Source organism: Suncus etruscus, chromosome 7 (assembly GCF_024139225.1).
Source record: "Suncus etruscus isolate mSunEtr1 chromosome 7, mSunEtr1.pri.cur, whole genome shotgun sequence".
In the NCBI taxonomy this organism is placed as follows: domain Eukaryota; kingdom Metazoa; phylum Chordata; class Mammalia; order Eulipotyphla; family Soricidae; genus Suncus; species Suncus etruscus.
This window is the reverse complement of record NC_064854.1, coordinates 13712781-13738935: the sequence shown is the minus strand read 5'-3', so window position 1 is coordinate 13738935 and position 26155 is coordinate 13712781. Positions and strand designations below refer to the sequence as shown.

Here is a 26155-nt window from a genome sequence, read left to right as displayed (position 1 = left end):
CAGAGGCTTTGTAATCTGTAAGTTAGGTAACAGGTAGACATTGACTAATATAACTAGGCAAAAATTCAGTTTATTGCTTTTGCCAAAGTGCATCTGCTGTCTCGCTAAGGAGTACAGAAATAATCATGGGCAGAAAAGTGCTTTTGTTCCTGATTGTGGGGATCCTTAGCGCATGGTACCTGTACACACCCCTCCCAGCGAACACTGAACAGCCTTGGGCAGTGATGTGTTTAGAGGCATGTCTTAAGACTATAAATAATGTGGTAAGTGGAGAACTTTATGACTTGTAATGCATAACAGTTTGATGTTTTAGTAAAATTGTTTTTTTATGCTCTCTTAAAATGTTTACGTGTTATTTGTTTGTTTTATGGGCCATGGCTTGTGGTGGTCAGGAGTTATTCCAGGCTCTGCACTCAGAAATCACTGTTGGTAATCTCAGGGGACCATCTCGGGGGATGCTGGGATTCAAACCTGGGTAGTCAGCATGTGAGGCAAAAGCACCACCAGCTCTGCTATATTATTTGGGCCCTGGAAAATTCATCTTAAATTTTTGCCATCTGATTTGAAAAGCATAATTTTAACTTCCTTAAAGCATACTTGAAGAAAGACCATAAAAGTAGTGCAGGTGTTTTGATTTTCAATATTAAAGTATATATATATATATATATATATATGAATTTACCCAAGACCAGGCTACTTAACAGGCACTTTTTTAAATAGGCTGCCTGGGAAAAAATCAAGGCAGATGGGAAATATATGGTGCCCAGATCAGTCAGAGCTGCTGAGGAGACAGAGAAGGCCTGAGCTGACTTTCTGCTAAGGGTAATTACATGGTATCCAAGGTAGTCTTTCCTCTTTTTACTTTCTCTGTACTGAGCTACCTTCTGATGATAAAGACAAGCAAACAATAAACATACCATGGGTCTTGTCTGGGAGGCATTTGCTGTGAGAACACCAGTCTCAGACCCTTGGCCCTTTGGCAGCATTGGGGCTCCAAAATTTCTACTGTTCTCTCTTTGGGGCACTTCTCTCCTAATTTGTGAATTCACCCAAAGGTGCTAGGGCAGTTGGAATTAGTGAATTGTGGGGAAGAAGTTTTAACAGCACAGACTGTGGCAAGTAGACATGGTTGGCAGACATAGCAATATGCCTACATTGAAGGGTTCCAAGGAAAATGTGTTGTTCCAGTGGGCCAGAGATGGTCAACTTCTGAACTTCTGCTCTCCCCTTCTGTTTGGGACCTAGGATCCCCCATGTTATGACTAGAAAAGAATGGGTCCCAGGCTAATGACCAGAGATACTTTATTTCATTCTAACAATGCTTATATAGACCAAGTAATGTTGGATTCATGCAGGGTGGCAGTTGGGGCCAAGAACATAGCAGAAGGACAGTGAGGGAGAAGAAAAACATAAACTTTAAGGCTTAGGAATGTCTCAGAATTTGTGAATTCACCAAAAGGTCATAGGGCAGTTGGAATCAGTGAGTTGTGGAGAGCAGGTTTAACAGCACAATCTGTTGAAAGTAGGTCTGGCTGACAGATATAGTAGTGTGCCAACACTGAAGGGTTCCACTGTGTTGATCCAGTGGTCCAAACTTCTTTCACTGCCTCTATTTATTCAGAACCTAAGATTCCACAGCTTATGACAGAGAAAGAATAGATCCCAGACTAATGATTAGAGATACTTTATTCTATTGTAATAATGTTTATATAGGGCAAGAGATGTTGGATTCATACAGGGTAGCAGGGCTAGGAACATAGCAGAAGGATGGTCAGGGAGAAGAAAAGCATAAACTTTGAAGCTTAGAAATGTCTCATGAGCATCACAGTGGTTGATAGGTAATATCCTTAACCAGTACTCTCTGCAAGGGAGGAAGAAAGGCCTTAGAGAAACCAATAATCATGGGGAGATGGCACCCTTTTTGTTCTGTCCTTTTTGTTCCCCATCTCTGAAATGGTGTGTTTAAAGCTTTATCCTCAAGGAGAAGCCCCAGAGAATTTTCTATATAGGGTCCTCCAGAATATCTGTTCTACATTGTTCCATCTGCCACATGGTTTGGAAATAGTGTCACAGGTCTTTTTCCTCTAACATTTCCCCCTATTCTGTTGTAAAAATTTAAGAAATTAAAATAGGCTTGATGGTCCATACTCTCTGCATGGACTCGTCTTCCCATAGGAGGCAGGGTCCCAGAGTCAGCAAAATGAACATGCTAAGTAAAGTCATACCATACTACAATAGTGTGGGTGACGCTTTGCCACCATGATCTCAGACCAAGGTCCTGCAATGCATCTGCAATACCCTGGGCTAAATTTTCACAATGAATACTTGGGAGTTTATCTCTGAACACTGGAACTCTCTGAAGAGCAAGAGTATCCAGAGGTATATTTCCCTACAAGTTCTGTAGCTGGTATCTGACGTGGTCCCATATTGAACAGGTCATTATAACTTTGGGAGGTGACACAAAAGAAGAAAATATTTCAGTCACAAAATATTCCCATTTTTTGTTTTAAAATATTGACCCCTCCTGCATCCAGAGCAGTGCTTAATGCAAAGTATTCAATCTTTATTTAATGTCGTGAATTCTCAGAAGTGTGTGCTCAGAAGTGGTGTGAGTCATTTTCCAATGTTTTGATGAAATCATGCATCTGAACTGAGCTGAAAAGAGCCATACCTATATCAGCAGTGATAGCAATCAGTAGTATGATGAGCATCCAAGAGCATTGGAGTAGGCATGCCACAGCTTCTGTCATGTGTCCTTCTGCAGGGCCATGCTGCCACTCTTGGGTCGGTGTTTGTGACAGCCATATCAGTGACTTAGCTTTTTAGTAAGATTTTGCTGTGGGAAGAATGTTAAATTCAGAGGGAAGAATTCAGACAGATAAACAAGGTACAACCATGACAAGCATGTTGCTTAGAAAGGAGGACTAGGGCATGAATGTCTCTTTAGTTTAAATAGGAAAAATGAGATACACAAGAGATTGGAGGGTCTTAGAGGTTATTCTTGTCTTTGTGAAGGTGGTCCTTTATAGTAAACTGATTACATATTAGCAACCAAAATAACTTGTTTAAAAGTACTTCATTAAACACTATGATTACAAGGTATTTATAATACAGGACCAACTAAGTTTCTAGAGCAAAACCCATTTCATGCTTTAAAAGGTTATGACTGATTTTAAATAGAATTTAGTTGAAATAGAATTTCAACTGGAGGTTTTATTATTCCTATATGGGTCCAGAAAGTGGTTTTTACATCAAAACCATGTCCCTGAAATGAAGCGTGTTTTTCTCTCCATTCTTACAATTAATGTAACAAACTCTTTAGTAAAAGTGACTGTTCTTTTTTATAGATGCAGTAAGAAGAGGGATAGTAATAGTTAACTTTAGATTTAGTTAAGTTAGAGTAAGATAGCCTTTCCAAGGAAGCTTTGGGTCATATTTTTCAATAGCAGGCCTCAAGTTAGTCTTTTAGTTTATGTAAACTCAGAGGGTCTTTCAAAGTATTAGAGGAGATAGAGGCTCCACTTCTTCCATTTTCTTTAGGTAAGTGTCAGTGATGGTCACTTTAAGATATCATCCCTATTTACCAAGTGGTCATAACCTATAATCCTGTAGGGGAACAGCTGTGCTAATCCCTGGTCCATGGGGCCTTCCTCAAAGTCAGGCTATTAGGATGTCCCCCTGACCTGTGTCTTTGCACAATAGCCCTAATGCTCATGGTTGGCTTTGCTCTTGTCTCTTTTCTTAGATGCAATTGGTTGAGCTACTGGGAATCAGCCATTTTATGACCGGGGTCAATTTTCTTATAAGTTTTGTGGAGACATCACCGACTTCTGATGAAAATCTCACTGTGGTGGACACCACTTTTCACAACATCCCTGTCCGTGTGTACATACCAAAGCAGAAGACCAAGACACTTAGAAGAGGCATATTTTTTATCCATGGTGGTGGTTGGTGTTTGGCAAGTGCTCGTATGTGTCTGTACTAAAACATTTTTAGCTTAACATGCAATTTATTGAGTTGCTGATTCAAACTTATCACTAAGATATATTTGTTAAACATTATCCCAAATATATAAATTTCAGCCATTTGATAGTGATTTATTTGAAATTGGAATTAGAATAATCTTTTTGCAAGATTAGTCAATAATAAATAAAAATAACGAAAAGCTATAGCTAGTTTCAGAAGAAAAATAATTTTGTGAAGTTAGACATTATTGATTTTATTAATTGCAATTGCAATGAAAATTAAAATGAAGTGGGTAGACAGTGGATGAGAAATGAGGAAAGGTGACTTAAGATTTTCAATAAACACAGAAGTAAGGAAAAAAGAAAGAAGTAGATGAGAATAAAACATAAGCTTCGACAAGATTGCTTTTAAAATTTTACACTTAACTACTTTAATGTTTATTTTGTATAGTTAATATACTTTTATGTGTCCAGTATCTGAGATGAACTTTATACATTAACTTAAGATACTGTGAAGTCTCTCTCATTTTTATAATTACTTAATTTAGTACTGTGGGTACAAAGTTGTTCATGATTGAGTTTTTGCAATGGAATGTATACCAGGGCACTTTTCTGGCCATCAGTGCATCAGTTTCCCTTCATTCCACCATCTGCTCCTGCCTCTGAGAAAGCACTTTACATATTCTCTCTATCTTCCCCCTTATCTCCCTTTTTGCTTTATAACAGTGTAGTTTGCAATTGCTAATGAAGGAGTACAAAACACATCACTTCATGCAATTCTTGTCTAGAGCGATCAGTTCCAATTATCATTGTTATAGTGGATCATTCTCTACCCTAACTGCTCACTCTTGGTGCCTAGCTTCCTATGATGGATTGGTCCTCCTGGCCCTCATCTCTATTGTCTTTGGATATTATTAACACACTATCTTTTATTTTCTTAAATCCCAGAAATGAGTGATTATTCTATTACCATTATAATTCTATTATTATTATATTATTCTCCATATGATTCATTTCACTCAGCATAATAATTTCAATATACATCATGCATAAGTCAATTTCATGATTTCATTTTTCCTAACAGTTGCATAATTCCATTCTGTAAATGTACCACAGTTTCTTTAGCCACTCATCTGTTCTTGGACATTTGAGCTGTTTCCAGATTCTGGCTATTGTAAATATTGCTGCCATGAACATAGGTATTTAGAGGGCTTTTTTTTTGCATAGTGTTTTTGAGTTCCTAGAGTATATCTCTAGATATACCAGAACCACACACGCACATACACACACACTCAAAACATCTCCTTCAAATATCTTTTCTCCAAGCCTAGGCATGTTTGCATAGCTGAGAAATCCTCTAACAGCATTCTCAAATGAAGTGTACTTGTCTGGTGCTTTCTGTTTTCATTGTGAGAGAAAAGCAGCACATGTGCCTTTATCTAAACTTAGAGGTGCCTTTTACTGTGCAGTGTAAAAAAGTACCAGATTCTGTGTGTACAACCTTGTGCCAGCTGTAGGGGTGCAAGGTCTGCCCTTTTCTTGCCTCTACTCCTGCTGTGACCTTTTTGACAACCTCACACAGTGACATGTTTCTGAAAGTCTTATAAGTGTCTTACATGCTCATGTGAGACCTCACACTATTTCAGCATCAAACTGGGTCATTCTTATTCTAACACCAGCCAGGGTCAGAAAACAGAACCCCTTTCTCCTGCCCAAAACATGAGCTGACCCATCAACACCTGACTTGCTCCTCTAATCTGGCATGTTGTTGCTTTCATTTCTGGGCCTGTCCTTACTCTTGTATACAATAGTCTAATCTCCCATTGTTTCACTCTCTGTTCATGTTTGTTTCTCAAGCATTTTACAGTTGCTATGTAAAGGGAAACAATGCTCATTTGGAGAATGAAACTGTTCAGAATTGTGCTAGGGCCACTGTGGAATGTGCTTGTGAAAGAACACCAAGGAGAAATAGGAGCCTACTTAGCTTCTAGAGACAGGAAGTACACCTTTGCTGAAGGAGATTTATTCACTCACTCAGTCTCTGACTTCTGTTTCTTTCATTCCAGAGTTTTATGGCTATGACCTTCTGTCAAGACGGACTGCACACAGATTGGATGCTGTGGTCATTTCCACCAAGTAAGAACAATGAAGGCTCTGGGACTGGTATTTGGGTACCTTCTGTGGGTGCTATGTTAGTCCTGGGTATATGTACTGGCAGTGACTTCAAGTAATTAAAAGTAGAAAATAAGAGTTTTATGTGCACCCAGCTGATACAGAGAGGGAAGAGCTGCACATGGGTTGGGGGTGGTGGAGTGGAGGGCTGTAAGAGCCATTGTAAACTGTGTTTCATCAACAAGGACCCCACTGCCTCTGCACCATGCCTTCAAAGCAGGTCTACTAGTGACCAGATTAGATCTAGTGAAAGTTAAGGAAGTAGTTTTCTGACCATTGTATGCTTTCTCATTCACTTCTCATTCACTTCACAAACTGGTCATAGAAGAGTTTCTCTAACATACAGTTGTTTTGAGGATTATATGATAAAGCATAATTACAGCTTTAGTACCATATATTTCATGGTATAAACCTTCATTGTAAGCAATTACTCACTAGTATGAGAACATGTACATAAGTTACCTCAAAAAATTCTAGATCAAAAATCAATAACAGATACAAACCAAATGTGGATGAATAGAAACTATAAATAAACTTATTCTTGATCCTTTTCTAATCATCATTAAATTATATTGAAACAAAATGTCTATAGGTAACTGTTGGTGGAATTTGAACTCCTTATTGATTGTTTCTCAGTCCACAAATAGCTCCCAGAAAGATAAATTAAATCCCATTCTTCCATCCCCCTTTTGGGGGAGACTTTGGTTATAATATCCAGCGTAAATAATCCACACAGACAAAAGATTAGGGGATCAAAGGTTCAGCAAAGAGAGTCTTTTGTCAGTCTGAAGCCAGCTCCAAAAAGCAAACCAAACCAGCCGCCAGCTCTGCCAAAAAAGCCCCTTATGCCTCCCCAACAAGCTATTTTATTCTTTCCTTAATCGCCCTCACCTGGAAGATCCAGGTGGGACAACAGGTAAGAACAATATTACAAAAAATACACAACAATTCCCTTTTTTTTGTAAGCAAACAATAATAATGTACAATTCAATAACAATAACAATAATAATTATAATGTAACAATATCTAACCCCAAACCCATAGTTACAAAAGCAAAACTTTAATGAAATACAACATCAATTTTATAAGATAAAAAACTAAAACATAAAAACATCAATTACAGGGCCCGGAGAGATAGCACAGCGGCGTTTGCCTTGCAAGCAGCCGATGCAGGACCAAAGGTGGTTGGTTCGAATCCCGGTGTCCCATATGGTCCCCCGAGCCTGCCAGGAGCTATTTCTGAGCAGACAGCCAGGTGTGACCCAAAAACCAAAAAAAAAAAAAAAAACCCATCAATTACAATAATAAAAAAATATAGAATCAAATACACTTCAAAGGATTCCAATCATAAAAAATAAAAAAACATAAGTTAAAAAATTTTATCAAGTCCAAAATTACTCTAAAAAGATAGGGAGCATAGAACTCCTAAAAGTCTGACCAAAGACATTTGATGAATCAGGGAAGATGAGTTGTAACTTGATACAGGATACAGCACTGGAACAGTCAAGGATGTATTTCTCAGTCTGAAATCAAGAGGCTTGCAATTGTGGGTGAAAGAGGCGATGTACACATGTGACAGAATTCCTATAAATAAAATGTTAAGGACTAGGAAGAAAGAGGGAATAATGAGGAATAATAAATTAGGGGATAAAATGTCAGGAAAAGGGAGACATATACAAAATATACAATAGAGACAGACATGTGATAAGACATGTAAATACATACTATACAAAATTATGGGAATAACACTCACTCAGAATTACCAAAAATATCTATTGGGAAGGAATTAAAATAGAGCCAAAGAAAAAATTCAGCTGAATCAACAAAAAATGCCTTAAAAATACAATAGCAGGCAAACTGTTTAGATGAATATCTTCAAATTCACAATAACAAAAAACTATTTTTAAAGCAGAATTGAGTAAATCTGAAAAAGAATCTCATGTGCAATGTGACCGTGAAGTCCTATAATGCAAATGTGAAACAGTAAATATATCGTAACCAGTCATCAATAATGAGCACTGTGAAAAGAGTCTACCCAAAAGGTATGGTTATATCGAGACTATGCTTATACCTCCATCCTAAAATCTATGTTGAGGGCAATAAAACAATGAGGTTACAATGAAAAGTCAAAAGTTGCCAATTGAATATATCTCAATACACAATCATAAAGCAACATTCATATGATTAAGAATCTTTCTCTCATATAGGTCTTGAGTAACATCAATATATTGCAAAATTTTCTAATTAATAATGACCTAAAACAGTACAGAAATTAAGGCATAAATACATCATGCAAGCAACCACAATGGGGATTCATTGTATTCGCTCCTATTAAGCAATTATACCTAAAAATGACCCATAAAACATTAATGACAATTGATGAATAAAGGAAATGATAATTAGGTATTCATAGTAGATCTCTGAGAAGTATAAAACAGGATATATGCTGCTGTGGATTCTACCGATGCAATAGGGATTTTCTTGATCTTCTTGTCATCAAAATTGATCCAATACTGTTCTGTGGCAATTTTACAATATGAAGTACAATGTCCATAGTAAACTTGACTAAAATGATTTGATACTGATGATAAACTGTATTTTTCATTTTTGTTATTATCTTCCTGAATGAATTTTGCTAAATTGAGGTCTTCTAAAGGAAAATCCACATAAGAGTATAGTTTTTTAATTTGTTTTCCATCAAAAGCAAAACGTTTCAAATGAATTATCAATACTGGAGGTATTTTCCATAAATATGTTTTCTTCGAAAAATCCCTTTTAGTGTTGCAGTTATTACAGTGAATTCTATTGTTATCTCTCAAATCTTCTTCTTTAAAAAATTTGGTAATTTACATGTAAACTGTGAGCATCTGTGTGTAAGGCTGAATGTTCCTCCACAGGTGATTGAAATATAGACATTGCCAACAAGTCAGCAGTTTTATTTCATTTCGCTAATTCGTTAATTCGCTAATTGAGATAAATCTTCTTGGGCTGGGCCGGGAAAAATTACGGTTTGATGACTTTGCCCTGATTTGAAAGTGCCTGGGGATTGGCACTGTAGGCGTTTCCCTGCTTCGTAAATGTACCGTATTTTCCAGCGTATAAGACGACTTTTGAAACAAAAAAAGTCAACCGAAAATCGGGGGTCGTATTATACGCCAAGTATATCCTGAAAAATGTTTCTATATGCCGCTAGACGAAAATCATCTGGATATTGCCACAAAACAAATTTTCCAACTCGATCCTGCACCAATCACTGCAAGGCTGCTCGGACTGCCTCTCTGACTCTGCCAATCCAAGCAGGCTTTTTATGCATGCAAATTAGACAATGTTCTGGACCCGAATCTACACTGCCAAAAGCCTGCTCAGATTGGCCAGAGTCAGAGAGGAAGTCTATTACAGTATAAACTCTGAACCTTTGCTTGTTGTGATTGGCTCACTTGGTACATACAGTTGCAGCACAGGAACGTTCTGTCTTATACAGCTAATATAGGCCTAAACCTAAGTTTTAACTGTAAAATTAGGGGGTCATCTTATACGCCCCGTCGTCTTATACACCAGAAAATACAGTAGGTCCGAAGGAGCTGAATTTAACAAAAGACGACAATTCTTTTTAATATGCCCCTGTTTTCCACAATGGTAACAGGCAAATTGTTTCCTAGGGTTTGTGTTAAAACCTCTCCCTATGTTATTATTAGGGAGATTTCCAGATCTACAGTCTTTCGCCCAGTGGTGACCTTTTTTACATTTTGGGCAGAGACCTGGCTTTTGGGCGACATTTTGTCCCCGTAGGTAAAGAGGTATTGTTCCTTTAGTAATTGCAAAGGTTTGCACCGGATCTAAGTTTGCTAATGAATGGGGCATATCATAAACATTCCTACATGCATATAAAAATTTATTTAAATCCTGCAACGAAGCCAATACCAATTTGCAAGCCAAATTCACAATTATGATAAGCCAAATATTTTTCTAGAAATTTCCTCACCTCATCATTTTTAATTTGTATTTTCAAAGCATCTTTGAGCTTAGCCACAAATTCTACATAAGGCTCATGGGGACCTTGGATGATTCTTAAAAAGGTTTCCTCACCAGTACTGTTAGCATCAATTCTTTTCCATGAAGACAATGCAATGTCTTTAATTATTTTTGAGATTTACTTAGGTAAAGCCGCTTGTGTCTGTAATCTGAATATTGATTTTCTCCCATTAATAATTCATACGAGAGATTAACCCCTGCCACTCGTTTTTTTGTTCCATCTGGACTATATAGTTTGGATTTCACACCTTCTGCATATAAAATTTCCAATTTGGTTCACTGTTTAGATGGCAGGCATATTTCAGTAAGTTTTTAAAAGTCATACAGAGTCCAAATTGTTTTTTTGGCACCAAATTCTTAGTATCTCCAGACAATATGGAGAGGTTGCCCCCAAATCTTTATATGCTTTTTTAAACTGTTCCACATCCTCCATTTCAAGAGGTTGATAAATTGAAACATATACTGTCTGCAATGGAGTTGGGGCTGGATTAGCAGAAGTACCCTGCACAGGGCTCTGAGGCCTGACGTGTGGAGTACTAAAATGTGGTTCATTGTCTGAGTTGGCATTAACATGTGAGTCCATACTATGAACAGAATTAGAACTCTCTTGTGAACTTAGCACCAGAAGTTGGTCATAAGTGTCAAGATTTTGACTTGGATCATGAGTATCTAAATTACGTGTCTGGATTGATTTTTTACCAGCAAAAATGCCTATACTCTTGATGCCAGTGCTAGATTTATCAGCCTGTACCTTAGTCTGAATTTTTGTAGGATAAATTTTTTTTATTGTCTATACTGGTCATCACTTTACAATTCCCACACTGTCTATTTCCTAAACACCAGCCAATGCCTATGCATACGATAGCCATATTAACCAACACAGAAATTCCACAAACTATAACTAATGGAGACCACTCAAGCGATGCAAATATTGGAGTAGAAATTTTCGATTGAATGTAAACAGCAACCATCCAATGACAATGATATTTACTAGTGCCAAACCAAGTGGTTTACATCCAAACAGGATAATGCACTTGAACAATGCCGAACCGATGTGTTTAATAACAGATGGCATAATGAGTGTGAGTATCCATAGAAACCAGCCAAGGACCTCCAGAGGTAATTTCCAATAAAACATGTCACTTACAGTTACTGAGGGTCCAGATTCACCTGTTCCGGGAGTCATTTGTTGGTGGAATTTGAACTCCTTATTGTTTCTGAGTCCACAAATAGCTCCCAGAAAGATAAATTAAATCCCATTCTTCCATCCCCCTCTTTTGGGGGAGACCTTGGTAATAATATCCGGAGTAAATAATCCACACAGACAAACAATTAGGGGACCAAAGGTTCAGCAAAGAGAGTCTTTTGTCAGTCTGAAGCCAGCTCCAAAAAGCAAACTGAACCAGTCATCAGCTCTGCCAAAAAAGCCCCTTATGCCTCCCCAACAAGCTATTTTATTCTTTTCTTAATCGCCCCCATCTGGAAGATCCAGGTGAGATGACAGGCAAAAACAATATTACAAAAAATACACAACAGGTAACTAATGCAGTAAAATTATAAAAAAGGTACATTTGAATAAAGTTTAGTTAGGAGAAATGATCTCTTGTTTTATCCTTAAATCTAATTCAAGGTTTACATTTAAGCCTTTTCTTGTATAAATTTGTATAAATTTATACTCTTCATGTATAAATTTAGGGTTAACAACCCTAAATATTAGATATTATGAAGAAAAGATGACTTTTGACTCTAACCGCAGAAAGTGTGTGGTTCCATACACAAGCATAAATTTGAAAAGGACAGTGTAAATTTGTTGTCCAGATACCAAGAGACATGCTGTAGGAGAGAGAGAATATGCCTTGACTTCTCTCAACTACAGCACATGGGAAATAGTAAACCTAAGAACTGAAATACAGTTCTCCTGCTCATACAGAGTGTCTCAATGTAAATGGTGTCCTGTAGTTACTCAGAGAATCATTTGATATGAAGAACATTGTCATTCTGTCCACAGCTACCGACTAGCACCAAAACATCACTTTCCAATTCAATTTGAAGATGTTTATAATGCACTAAAGTGGTTCTTGCGTCAAGCTGTCCTTCAGGAATATGGTGTGGACCCTAAAAGAATTGGAGTATCTGGAGACAGTTCTGGAGGGAACTTAGCAGCTGCAGTGGTTCAGCAGGTAGGACACTGTTTACTCTTTAAAACATTCTGCAGTTGGGGCCAAAGAGATACTACAGTGGTAGGGCATTTGCCTCACAAGCAATGATGGTTCAAATCCTGGCATCCTATGTGGTCCCCATGCTTGCCAGGAGCAATTTCTGAGCAGATAGCCAGGAATGACCTCTGAGCACCACTGGATGTGGCCCAAAATCAAACAAAAAATTCTGCAGTTAAAGGTCATTATGTAGACAAAATACTAGTGGGATAATGCTGTTACAAATAACAAATAATAATAATAATAATAAATAACACATGTTATTTGTATTAGAGAGATGTAGAGGTCAATATCAGAGAACATTTATAGATTTGATTCTTTTCTTTCTATCCTCTTTCTTGAAAAGAGATTTTTTTTCATATTAATTGAAACATAGTTAATATGGTTGGCTAAGGATCTTCAGGCTTTCTTGTATCAGGAGATATGTGTGTAAAATCCAGTCATCACCATTGGGAGATCCAGTGTAAAACAGTTGCTGCTACTGGGAGCTGCGGTGATAGCAGTGTTCCTCAGTGAAGAGCACAAATTCATGGTGGAATGTTTGATCAAAATAGAAAGGTTAGTCTAGAAATAAGTTCCTCCTAGTAGGGATGACCTGTTGCAGATATCAGTTACATCGTTGCTCAATGTAGTTAACTAAAACTGCACAGCCATTAGCTCTCAACTTAAGGTACGTATAACTCTAGTTAGCTTGAGGAATTGCAGATAAGAAAACGTTTTTCTATTAGAACACAAGAATGGTTCAGGGCTGGAGTGTTTGTATTAACAGTGTCAGGCTTGTTTTCAGCACCACTTACTCAAGTATTGGTCTAGTAGTAGCCAAAGACTATCTTGATGTGGCTTCCACAAAAAAACAAAAACAAAACAGCCTAAACCTAAATTCAATTTGAATACTAGTGATATGACTTAAGAAATAAAATCAGGTAACCATTGCTCTAAAAGCCATGTTCCAACAGAAAAAATTGTCTCATATAATTCCAAATGAATATTTGCTATTTAGTAGTAGTTTATAAAGGCTCCACTTAAATCTTTTGTGCAGATAAAATAAACAGTTGTTGGTTATTTTCCTTCACTGTCTTTGTATATATTTGCATTTAAACATGTAAATTTGGGCTGCTGGTATGTTGGTATGTTACGTAGCTTCTTTGCAGCCCAAGGAAAAGTACCTGTTATGCAATCTGCTCTAAATAGTCTGAGAACTTGTGATACAAAATAACACATGAGATAAGGAACAGGAACAGGGATGAGTCAATCATTTGCTGCCTCAAGAAACCCCTCTGCCAGTGTTTCTGTCTGCAGTGATATGAACAGAAATTATGGCTCATTTTCTAAAAAAAAAAAAAAAAAAGGTAAGATAGAGCATTCTGAAAGGCATGAAAGAACTAATAAGATGTGAAAAATCTCCAGGTCAAGAAACTTTTTTTATATTTATCAAGTACCCAGGTAACTCCAGCCTCCAATTCTCATTCTTTTCAGAGGAACAGGCCAGTGGAATAAAGAAAGCTTAGGGAGTCCCTATGAGGGAGATATAGGCAGGCTTAGACAAAGTATTGAAAACTACCAAATTCTCTGAGAGTTTAGAGTTTTGTCTGTGTGAGATTGTGTCCTCATGGCAAGTCAGGCTTATTTTTTAATTTAAAGGCATTTATGAATGAAACAGCTTTTAAAAGCTTTAAACAATATTTTAAATTGTTTTCAGCTCCAATGTGATCAAGATGTCAAGGTCAAAGTCAAGGTCCAGGCTTTGATCTATCCTGTTCTTCAGGCTCTGGATTTTGACTTACCTTCCTACCGTGAAAATGCACACTCTCCAATTCTGAGCAAGGAGCTCGCACTCAGGTACATCAGTGAGTACTTTACTACAGACAGATCTTTGGAGAAAGCCATGGCTAACAACCAGCATATACCTGTGCATTCAGCTCACCTCTTCCAGTTTGTTAATTGGAGCTCTCTGCTGCCTGAGCACTTTCGGAAAGGACACGTTTATAAGAAGCCAACTTTTGGCAGTTCTGCACTGGCAAACAAGTACCCAGGGTTCCTGGATGTGCGGGCAGCCCCACTGTTGGCTAACGATACACAGCTGCGTGGCTTACCCAAGACCTATGTGCTCACTTGTGAATATGATGTCCTAAGAGATGATGGGGTCATGTATGTCACCCGACTTCAGAATGCCAGGGTTTTGGTGACTCATCACCACATTGAAGATGGATTTCATGGATTGATTTCTATTGGACTAAAAGTTGGAGCTAGAATGGAAAACCAGTACATCAATTGGCTAAGTGATAATCTCTAGCAAGAATCTGAGTAGTGGTTATGAGAAATTGAAATTTGTTGTTTGATTAATTGAGACATTAGTGAACAATCAAAGAATTGGTGCTTGAGGTAATGTTTCACCTGTGGCCTTGCTCAGGTCTCTCGAGCAAGAATATGTGGTGTTTATGTCCTTTGCTGCAGATCACTGCCCACTTGATTCTTTTCCTTACTTGCTTATTCATTTCTTCCATTCTTTTCTGCAGATATTGCCCATGTTGTAGATGTCTCAGTCCCAAACCTATTTTTGGGGTTGCCTATACAGCATCACCATTGAAAGAAAGTTTTTGAAATATTCTTTTGTCTCTGAGAAAAAGTGAGCTGCAGCTGGCTTGGGCAGAGAGCCCCATGGCACTAGTCAAAATTTACATCATTATAATATGCCCATCAGTTTCTTTTTAGTGTATCAATCTGTTTCTCAGCAGATTCACTTTTGAAGGCCCAGATTCTTGGCATTGTAGGGAATAACATCTTAAATCTTTAAACAAACCAGGGTATTGAGAAAGGGAACAGCTCTGACTAATCCTAGCCCCATTTCCCCTGAAGATCCCATTGCTTAATTCCTTATATGGAGCTCAAATATGGGGACATAGCTGCAGCCATGACAACAAGTGAGTGAACAAGTTGTGCAGACTCTGGTACTGTGAGCTCCATTTAACCTTGAGCAGAACTGAGGAGGCAGTGGCCAGCTCACAGGCTAAACCATCTCACTTCAGTACTGGAGATTACCACTGCTCATTCCTGTTTCTGACACTCATTGCCACTAGTTGCAACCCTGCAAGATTTGCCAAAACATGTAATTTTTCGTGTCTCAGCTCTCAGGACTATGCACTGTATGGACCATCAAAGGAGCCTTCTTTGACCTGAGCACATAAAATCCTACTGTGAATAATTCCACACAGCATAATCTCAAGGGGAAAGGGGAAGCAGGTCTGAGGCAGGACCACTGTTGCTTTAAATATTCATGAGGTCCTTTGTATGGGCTAGATGGAAATGGAGGCCTTTGTCCTTTAGCCCTGGCCACGTGGCTCCATTCCCCATTAACTGGCGGGTCTGCAAGTTCAGGTGGCGGCAAGAAGGCAATCCACTCACAGCAGGCTTCAGGAAATATCAGATTTATTCATGCCCTAGCCATCATGTGTGGTTTCTATATTATAACCATTTACACATACTATTTTTAGCTTGCCCTGAGTCTAGCCTTTATTAGCCATCTCTAGCCTCCTGCTACCTCTCCATTCAGGTAAATCCAAATTTCCATCCTATCCAGGCCAAAATCCCTTTGCCCTTCTGGTCAAAGCCTTATCTAACCTTCCCAAGACCCCTCCCAGGAATGCGAGGGTCTTGCAGGTAAAGTTACATGTAAATCCACTCCCCAAGACCCTTCCCAGGAATGGGAGGGTCTTGCAGGTAGTTACACATACATCTGGGGTGTGGCAGCAGGCCACCACAGGAAATAATTCAAACCAGGCTAGAGAGAAATAAAACACAAATCTATGGACCTTTCCATATGTAGAGTAAGAGAAAAAGCAGACCAGGAAAGCAGTATTTTTTGGGGGGAAGATATGACCACACCCATTGGTGGATAATAGATTATTGTGAAGAGCTTATCTAGAATTTCTTACTGCCCAGGTGAGTTTTTGACAAGTAAAAGATGAAGCCATAATGCTTGAGAGTGAAGTCTGATCTGACATAACAGTTTGGGAGTGAAGACTGGTTAATTTAACACCTCACAGAAGTAATTCTCTTTTAAGTAATATCATAAATGACAGCAGACAGGCAACACCCAAGTGGTCTACATCCTACGGACCTGAACAGCCCTATACCTTGTAGAAAAAAAGGAGGCTCTTAGGTTCAGTCTCCCAGAAAATGGACACACATAAGTAACCATAACCCACTCCCATGCAACTTCACTGTGATGATGTTCCTGATTTGATATGGGATGAGATTACTTTTCTTTTTCCTTCACTGCCTTCCCTCCATTCATTACTTTTAAACAATCACCCATTGATATCAATGATCCTGTCTGCACCATAGTGGGACAAACACTTAATCTGTGAAGCTCATAATTTAAACAGATGTACAAGTCAAGACCAGAAAATCTCAATAAAGATATATAAATGACACGACAGAAAGAACTGATCTTAATGGGTTTTACAGAATTCCTGCCTGAAGTTAGAGAAGAGGAATGACTGCTATATCCTGCACTCACAAAGACTAAGTCCCAGGATGCATCTGCAAAGTGAAATAGGATGATAACCCCAATATTTCACTTACAGTAGGGTCCTCGGGCCCAGAACCACCAGCACTGGCTGCTACCAGCCACCTATTGCAGTCTTTACTGCCTGGGGCCGAGGTTCCCACATTGCAATCTCCCCATGAAGCTCCTGCCCCTGACTCGGGCTTTTTTCCTAGCCCTTTCCACCCACTGAGCTTCCTCATCTGCATCCTGGAGCACTGGACTGCTCTCAGCTTTGTCTTGATGGTGCTAGGGAACAAGCATGCAGACTCACAGAAGAGATGCTCCAAGCTAAGAAGTGAAAACCTTAACAAAAGGAGGAAAGGGGGAATGAGATGGGACTTCAAAGGTTTGATTTTGTCACATGCTCCAGAAAAGTTCAAAGCTAGAAAAAAACAAAAATCCAGTAGTTATCTAATATCATTTCCAAAATTGAAGCATGTTTTTCCACCTCTACAATTATAAAATGATCTTTCAAAAGCTATTTTCTATTTTTGTCTTTAATGAGACAATTCCCAAGATGTTGAAAGAGAGGTGGGGAAAATAGAACAGGAGTAAGGTGCTTTCCTTGCAAACTGCTGACTCGGATTTGATCCCCAAATGCTCTTTGGGTTCCCTGGGCACCATCAGGAGCACAGCACAAGGAGTCAGCCATGAGCACTACCAGGAGTGACCCAACACCCCACTCCAGAAAAAAAATAATCAAATAGAACATTCCATTTCTTTTTTAAAAATAGTGAATTAAAAACATACATTAGAGCTTAGTGGGCCAGCTTTTCAACAATGGAAGAAAATTTTAAACTTTTAAATGTGGAAAAGAGTTTTATTTTAGAAAACTTTACATTTTTATCTTATACCTAAGTTACTACATCAAAATTTAAAGAGCAATTTGTCAATGATCTAACATTGATTTTCTCCATAAAATTGGAGTGTCTGGAGGTCGGAGAGATAACATTGAGGTAAGGTGTTTGCTTTGCATGCAGAAGGATGGTGGTTCAAATCCTGGTGTCCCATATGGTTCCCTGAGCCCGTCAGGAGTGATTTCTGAGTGGAGAGCCAGGAGTAACCCCTGAGCATTGCTGGTGTAACCCAAAAACCAAAAGCCAAAAAAAAAAAAATTGGAGTGTCTGGGTTCCAAGGAGGAATCCACCAAAAGCTAAAACATTTAATAATAAAAAATGAAGGAAACATACTCTTTATGAGGCAATGACATTCAAGTTAGAGAGATTGATTTCCCAGGAGGATGTGCCTGCATAGATCTTGGGGACTAGGATTTCTGCAGCCAGCTCTGCTATGCACATAAATGATCCATCAGGAGACAGGCGAGGCTCCACAATCATGCACACATGTCAGCATGCTTGAACTCTCCAGCAGATGTAAACCCTCACCTAGTAGCCAGAATCACAGAGGCCATAGGCCAGGACACTCCCTGAGTTTGAGTGCAGTACAGCTTAGTAGGAAGCACTGAATGTAGGACACAGTTACTCTTGCAAGATCCTTGGGTAGCTTCTGAAATCGCTGAGGGTCAGTCCTGTGCACACAGGGAAGCCATAGAGCAGACCACCCCTCCATGTCCTGTGCTGTCCTTCAAAAAGAGGAAGATGGTCTGGTGATGTGGTCTCAAGTGGGGATTATGTAAATTAAGCCATCATTACCAGCCCATAACTAACACTACTTTAATATATTAAGATTATAAATGTAGATAGCACAGTGGCGTTTGCCTTGCAAGCAGCCGATCCAGGACCAAAGGTGGTTGGTTCGAATCCCGGTGTCCCATATGGTCCCCCGTGCCTGCCAGGAGCTATTTCTGAGCAGACAGCCAGGAGTAACCCCTGAGCACCGCCGGGTGTGACCCAAACCCCCCCCCCCAAAAAAAAAAGATTATAAATGTAAAAATGCATTAGGCAATGACAACTGTAACAGTTCCCGGCACTTCCAGGAGAAGTGTCTGAGGGAATACATGATGGGCCAGGATACTGTTGAGCCCTGGAAGGCCCCATTCATGGTGCAAGCCTGTCTCCTCTATCTGATCTGTGAGTAAGGCTGCTGCTTTCTGTTAGCTCCTCCTGCTGGAACCTTTCAGCCAGGAGAGCTGGGAGAAAGGCAGGACAGTGTCTCTGAGGAAGGGATTGGGGTGTGGGGATTTCCAGAGGAAGAGTGTGCTCAGCTTTAAACTGTACTCAAACTGGGACATACTGCTGAGGTCAGAGCTGAAAAGGCTGCAACACAGATGTGCTTGTATGAAGAGAGTAGCACTGACACAGAAGCAGAGGAGCCCCTGAGACACTCAGGTGTCTCACACACACCCCTCCCCCCAAAGAATTAAATGTGCAGCTGACTATGAACTACTCTCAGATCTCTAAGTCCCTGGACCCAAAGACCCAATAGTTCAAGGACTATTTCCAGGGACATGAACTGTAGAACATTACCTGTATTAGCTTTCCACGTGTCATTTTCTTTCATGTCAGCTTCTAAAACTCGTATGTTAGCTTGTCATGTGTCAGCTTCTCACAAGTCAGTTTCTCATGCGTCAGCTTCTCACATATCAACTTATCATGTGTCAGCTTCTCATGTTTCAGTTTCCAACATATCAACTTCTCACGTGTCGGCTTCTACATTTCAGCCTCTCACATGTTCATTGCACATGTGTCAGCTGCCATGTGTCATTTTCTAATGTGCCAGCTTCTCACACATTAGCTTCCCACATATCACCTTCTCACATTCTCACATGTCATCTTCTATGTTTCAGCCTCTCATGTGTCAGCTTCTCATGTGTCAGTTTCTCACATGTCAGCTTCTCGCTGGTCAGCTTCACATCTGTCAGCTTCTCATATGTCATTTTCTCAGAAACAGGTCTCCCATTTTGCCTTCCAACAATTCAGCTTCCAATATGTCAGCTTCTCATGGTTCAGTTTCTCACATATCAGCTTTTTACATATCAGCATCTCACAAGTCAGTTTCTCATGTGTCAACATTTTACATGTAAGCTTCCAATGTGAAAGTATCTCACTTTCAGCTTCTCACCGGTCAGCTTCACATGTGTCAGACTTCTCATCTATCAGCCTTAATCCCTGGAGGACAGGTCCTCTAAATCAGGGGTCTCAAACTCGTGGCCCGTGGGCTGCAAACGGCCCTCCATACAACATTTTGTGGCCCTGCCCTAGAGGAATCTTTTGCTTTGTTTTGTTTTAGTTGTTTGGGTCACACCCCCCAATGTTTAAGGCTTACTACTGACTTTGCACTCAAGGATCACCCCGACTTTGCCTCCTGCGGCCCCCAGGTAAATTGAGTTTGAGACCCCTGCAAATAAAATGTGTGAATGTTTATGTGTATGTTTGAAATACAATCACAGTTACTTTTTTGAGTTCTCACAACCCCATAAGTCAGAAATTTAAAAGTATTTTGTAGAGGAGGTGGAAACAGCATAAGTAGGTTTTGAGGTCAGATGACTCAAGCATCAGTGAGCTGCAGATCTGGACTGAAGTCAGATGTTTACTGCCAAATTTGCAAGAGTGTGCTTGTTGACTCTGGAAGTCCATCGTCCTTTCTGTTTGTCTGCCTAGCTGTCCTTCAGCTTTCTTGTGGACTCTGTGACATGTCAGTTAAGACAAAGCCATGTCTCATGCCTACAAGGTCAGCATTGTGACCTTCATATAGACCATTTGCTGATACACCCAAATAACATCAAGAGCATAGAACCTTCTTTAAGGTGAGCCATGCAAGCAGACACAGTTTTCTCCCAGAGGGACTCAGTCAGTCTGCTTCTACCAGAAGGGTCATATTTGGGTACATACAGGAGGAATTAGTACTGTGCAAATGCTCTGCATACCCAGAGGGGCTCAAGCACTCAGAAACTGTTCCACAGGAAGAAGCATGGGACCCTAGCTAGTGTTCTAGGGTGTTCTGGGTCCAACTGCTGCCCCTGGACTGTGCATCTTTCAATGGGACAGTTTCTGAGTACCTGAGCCCTTCCTGAACATGTGGACTAATAGCATAGCTGTGCTCTGGACCATATACAACTTTTTGTGGTTTGCAAGGATAATATTAGTTCATTAAATGGGCCTAGCTATTGTCCATGTCAATCAAAACCCTAATGATCAAATATTAGAAGCAGGGTTTTAATTAATATACAGGCAAAGCAGAGAGGCCAGGGGACTTACAGACAGTCTCCTGGACTGAGAGAGAGAGAGAGAGACAGAGACAGAGACAGAGACAGAGAGACAGAGACAGAGAGAGAGACAGAGAGAGAGACAGAGAGAGAGAGACAGAGAGAGAGAGACAGAGAGAGAGAGAGAGTACTGAGGTTGGAGCTAGAGCAAGATGTCAGCCAGAGAAAGAGTCAGAGAAATAGAAACATTAGCAGAATCAGCAAAAAGCAGCAGGAGCAGGAATCCAGGCAGTTAGTTTCTTAGGCAATTTGGCAGCCACAGTCCCAGAGGGGCAATCTGGCAGCAGCAATTTGACAGTTCTGCTTCACCTTATATAACGCAGTCCCAACTGCCCTCTGGAGGCAATTATAAGGAGTGTCTCATAACTGACATTTTCAACTTTAAATGAACAGGAGCAATCTTAAGACAGAGAGTGTAAAGGCTGAGTTCCTTGTCCTGGGTTCCATGTCAGAGGTAGGGCCAGGAACATAAAGGCACTCAGTTTCTGAAGAGTGGTATTCTCTTTATGGCCAGATGATATACTCATGTGGTCCCTTTGGTCATGGCCCAGTCACCTTCACAGCCTGCTGAGGGTCTCCCATTCCTGAAAGGCCCTTAACCTGTGCAGCCATCTTTGTCCACATTTATTGCCACATTTAATCCTTGCTGAGAGACAAACAAAGATCAAGGTTTCCTCTTCCCAAACCCTTCTGCCTGTGGAAGTAGGTGGTCATGGGAAAGGATGGGCAAGGACACATAATGGCCCATGAGCTTTGAAATATTTCTCTTCTGAGTCAGTCATGAATTAAAAATATTAATTTACTTTATTAAAAGAGTTTGTATCAAATAGTTGACTGTATACATTTGTTTTCAGATAAGTGAGAGCAAAATTTAAAAAAAGAATTGTAAGAGAGAAAAAGAAAAAAGAGGAGAGACAAAAGAAGTACAGAGACAAACAAATTTGTTAAGATTATGTATTCCTAATGATGTTATTAAAGCATTGTCAGAAGGTTTTTGCTAGCTGACCATTCTGTTACTTCATTTGTTTCTGAACATTAAATGACCTCAGTTACACGTTGGCATCTAAACTAGTATGCTTCTATGTGGAAGACAGTATTATGTTGTGGACACATGGTCTAGGAATTCAAACTAGTATGGCTTGTCAGGTGTGGTTATTCAAAGCTGTCCATTCTTCCAGAAGTATGAGCCAGATGTGGTATGTCTGGGGAAAGATGCCCTCACTCATTCCAAAAAAAAAAAAAACAACCCTAGTAGTATCAGTCCAAATACCTGAAGTTTGATTGCTATCTGCAGAGAATCATTGAGGAGTGATGAAGCAGAGCCATAGCAAAAGAGCAATTGCGGGTAGTATGTGCAGCTGTCATGACATCATCATGGTGAGGGCTTGGCCCACCCTCTCTTCCTGAGATCTAGAGATCTCTATATTTCAGCTGTGTGTCTGATGTACCTGTAACTTTTATGGCTTGTCTTACATCTCTGTGTATAAACATCCAATCATGAATTATAAAACATATTTTCATACTTTATAGGCCTAGTCAGGTTTTCTTTAAATGTTTTAGAATACTCCTCTCCCCACTCTTAGTAAACTGTAATTTTTTTGTTTGTTTTTTTGTTTTTTGGGCCACACTCGGCGGTGCTCAGGGGTTACTCCTGGCTGTCTGCTCAGAAATAGCTCCTGGCAGGCACGGGGGACCATATGGGACACCGGGATTCGAACCAACCACCTTTGGTCCTGGATCAGCTGCTTGCAAGGCAAACGCCACTGTGCTATCTCTCCGGGCTCAGTAAACTGTAATTTTGTAGGATGTATCTATTTCATGTAAATTTTATTGCTTAAATCTTGCTTACTTTGAACAAGTCTCCTTTCTTGACCTTTCTCATCTAGAGTTGATTGTCTACACTGTTCAGAAAGCATCAAAATAAAGTACATAATGAATTTCTTTTCAAATGTTCAATTGATCTTTCATGGAAAGGAAGCATTTTTGTGTTAATGTTGTTTTTCTTCTCAGAATTATTACATTACTGGCCAATTGAATCACCAACTGATATGGCCATGAAGCCAAAACTCAAGAAAAGTCTTTGAGATTTTAACAAGAGTTTCCCTGAAATAGTCTAGGTATCCTTCTCATCCTCGGTATTTTCTTGATGGCCCTTACGTGCTCAGATCTGAGAAACTTGTCCTAGATTCCTTTCAGTATCGTCTCTTAGGGCCGGAGAGATAGTATAAAGGTAGGGAGTTTGCCTGCATACAGAAGGACGGTAGTTCCAATCCCGGTATCCCATATGGTCCCCGAGCCCCCAATTTCTGAGCTTAGAGCCACTAGTAACCTCTGAGCGCTGCCGGGTGTGATCCAAAATCAAAAAAACAAAACAAACAAACAAAAAATCACCACCACCACCACCACCAACAACAACAACAAAACAAAAAAAGGAAGAAGAAAAAAAAATAGAATAGCCACTTGCGTTCAAAACAGCTACCAGCAGAGGGCCGCACACTGCAAGTTTTTCTTTTCTTAGAGGAGGAAATTTATAACTTAGAGAAAAACAACTAGTGAACAAGGAAACTTTTGTACCTCCCCGATAAGACAGGAACAGGCAGCAAGTACTACAGGGAAACTATTCTTAAATACGTGCTTTAAAAAAAAAAAAGTCCTGTTTATGCCAAATGAGAATATGAGTAAATAGGAAGAGTTATCAATGAGAGTGACCCACCCAAAGGCAAGGTATCTGCTGGTCAGGATTAGAATGGTGATCTGCAGGGGTCATCAGTCTCTGCAGGGCCTCCAAACAGTAGACACAAAGTGGGTACCCCAGGAGCTGATCTCTCTACATCTTTGGTCTGTATCTAATTGAACTATAATTGAGAAAAGAAGGTAGATCCAAACTCTCTCATTAGCACATCAATAACAATCCGCATATCAGTTAAAAACAATGCATTTTATTTTTATATTTTTCACTTTATTTTTTATTTAAACACCGTGATTACAAACATGATTATAGTTGTATGATTACAGTCATGTAAAGAACACCCCCCCCCCCTTCACCAGTGCAACATTCCCACCACCAATTTCCCAGATCTTCCTCCTCCCCACCCACCCCCACACCTGTACTCGAGACAGGCTTTCTACTTCCCTCATTCATTCACATTGAAAAACAATGCATTTTAAAGTCATCAGTAAGATATTTCTTGATTTTAAAACCAATAGAATCAACTGCCACACTCGTCAAAAGCTGTGTTGATGTAACTTTCCTGAGTTGATTATCTAAATTTTATTTAAGTTGCTATAATTTGAGTAGAACACAATAATGAAATTGTCACCAAGAAATTAATGATTAAATTTTATACTGAAACATTTCAACTCTCTGAAAATTTCTAATAATATAATACTAATTTTTATGATAAAGTGTTCCAATTTCTCCAATACACTTTTTTAATCACATGTATTTTTTAGTTTTGGGCACAGAATGGCATGTTACACATCTAATGAATATCAAAAATATGGCATAAATTTAAAAAATAACTAGTATTACTTTATATAAAACATTTTAAGTCCTAAAAAGCACTTTTAGACCCTATTTACCCATTCCTGATAAACTACAGTGAAAAGTAAATCATCAAACCATACACAAAAATAAAACCATAATAGATTAAATATCTCAATATCAGACCTGAATTTATAATAAACTATATGAAACATATATTTGGAAAATTATGCAGAACACCCATTACACTGAATCCATAGATATTCTCAATGTTTTTATGCGATTGACCAAATAAACAGAAACAAAGAAAAACCAATGGAAATAAATCAAATTAAAAAATATTTGTACCGCAAAAGAAACATTGAACAGAATAAAAAGACATCCCACTGGGAGGAAATATCTATCCACACACATCCGAGAAAAGGTTAATATTTAATATTATAAATCAATGGTAAAACTTAATAAACAAAAAAGTCCCAGAAAAATAATCAAATTCATCAAAAAAGTGATGAGAAAAAAATGACCAGAAAGTTCCTCTAATAAGATATAGAGATGGCCAATAGATTAATGAAAAAATCAAGAAAATTCAAGTCAAAAAAGCAATGAGATTATATCTCACACAAGTATGACTGGTACAGATCACAAAGAACAAAAACAACCAGGTTTAGGTGGATTTGGGGAAACAGACCCCATCAATGGTGAGGGGAATGTCAACTCATTCAACCCTAGAGAAAAATAATTTGGATATTTTGACAACAAACTAGGAATTGAGTAATTCTACTTCCAGAAACCAAAACTAAGGACCAAATGACTACTCAGAGAAGGCATTTAGATTCCTCAGCTGATGGTAGCACTATTCACAATAACCCAAATATGGAAACAGTGCAAGTACCCAAGTACAGATGCCAACAGATTAGTTGTCAACATATGTCAACAGTTGATATACACAATGTACTCAGCTATAAGAAAAGTTATATAGACTCGAATCCATGAGGGCATAGATGTTTTCCTGGGAGTCTTGGCATAAACTGAGCTAAGGGGCAAATCTGACTCCTTGAATGTGTGTGGCCTGTCAGATGTCCCTGTCAGACACTCCCTGTCCCACATGAGAATACTACGTCCTATTTATCTGGTGTGATTGCCGCTCTCTTTGCCAGTCGCTGAATGTGGCACAGCCACTTTTCATAGAGGAGACCCAATGTTTGTTGCTGCGGGCTAGCTTCTGACTCCACTTCTGCAATTAAAGGGAAAAAACTAGTTAAGGTTGCCCAGATTCCATCTGTACTTAGGTCTGCTGCCACAGTAGGTTGGCTTGAGACTTCTTCCTATTTTAGCTCTGGTGCTCCTTCCTTATTTCCCAGCAGTATTCACTCATTCATTTCTTCACTCACTGAGTTATTAATTTATTCATTCATTTATACACTCCACATTCATTTACTTATTTGTTTATTTCTTATTATCACACTGAATTCGTCACTTGCTCATTGCTCACTCATTTATTATTTACTCATTTGTGGGTGTACCTATTTTAAACCCTGAGACCCACCCATTTCTGGGAGGGGTCTTGGGAAC

At 39.2% G+C, this 26155-nt stretch overlaps 1 protein-coding gene across 1 annotated transcript; it reads left to right on the top strand.

Annotated features, from left to right (window-relative positions):
- Positions 1 to 65: 65 nt before the first annotated feature.
- Positions 66 to 14684, top strand: LOC126013272 (arylacetamide deacetylase-like). Its single transcript, XM_049776294.1, has 5 exons — positions 66 to 263; positions 3746 to 3968; positions 6032 to 6101; positions 12178 to 12349; positions 14085 to 14684. The coding sequence occupies exons 1-5, from the start codon at positions 126 to 128 to the stop codon at positions 14676 to 14678; spliced, it is 1197 nt and encodes a 398-aa protein (XP_049632251.1). The 5' UTR covers positions 66 to 125; the 3' UTR covers positions 14679 to 14684.
- The last annotated feature ends 11471 nt before the right edge of the window (positions 14685 to 26155 follow it).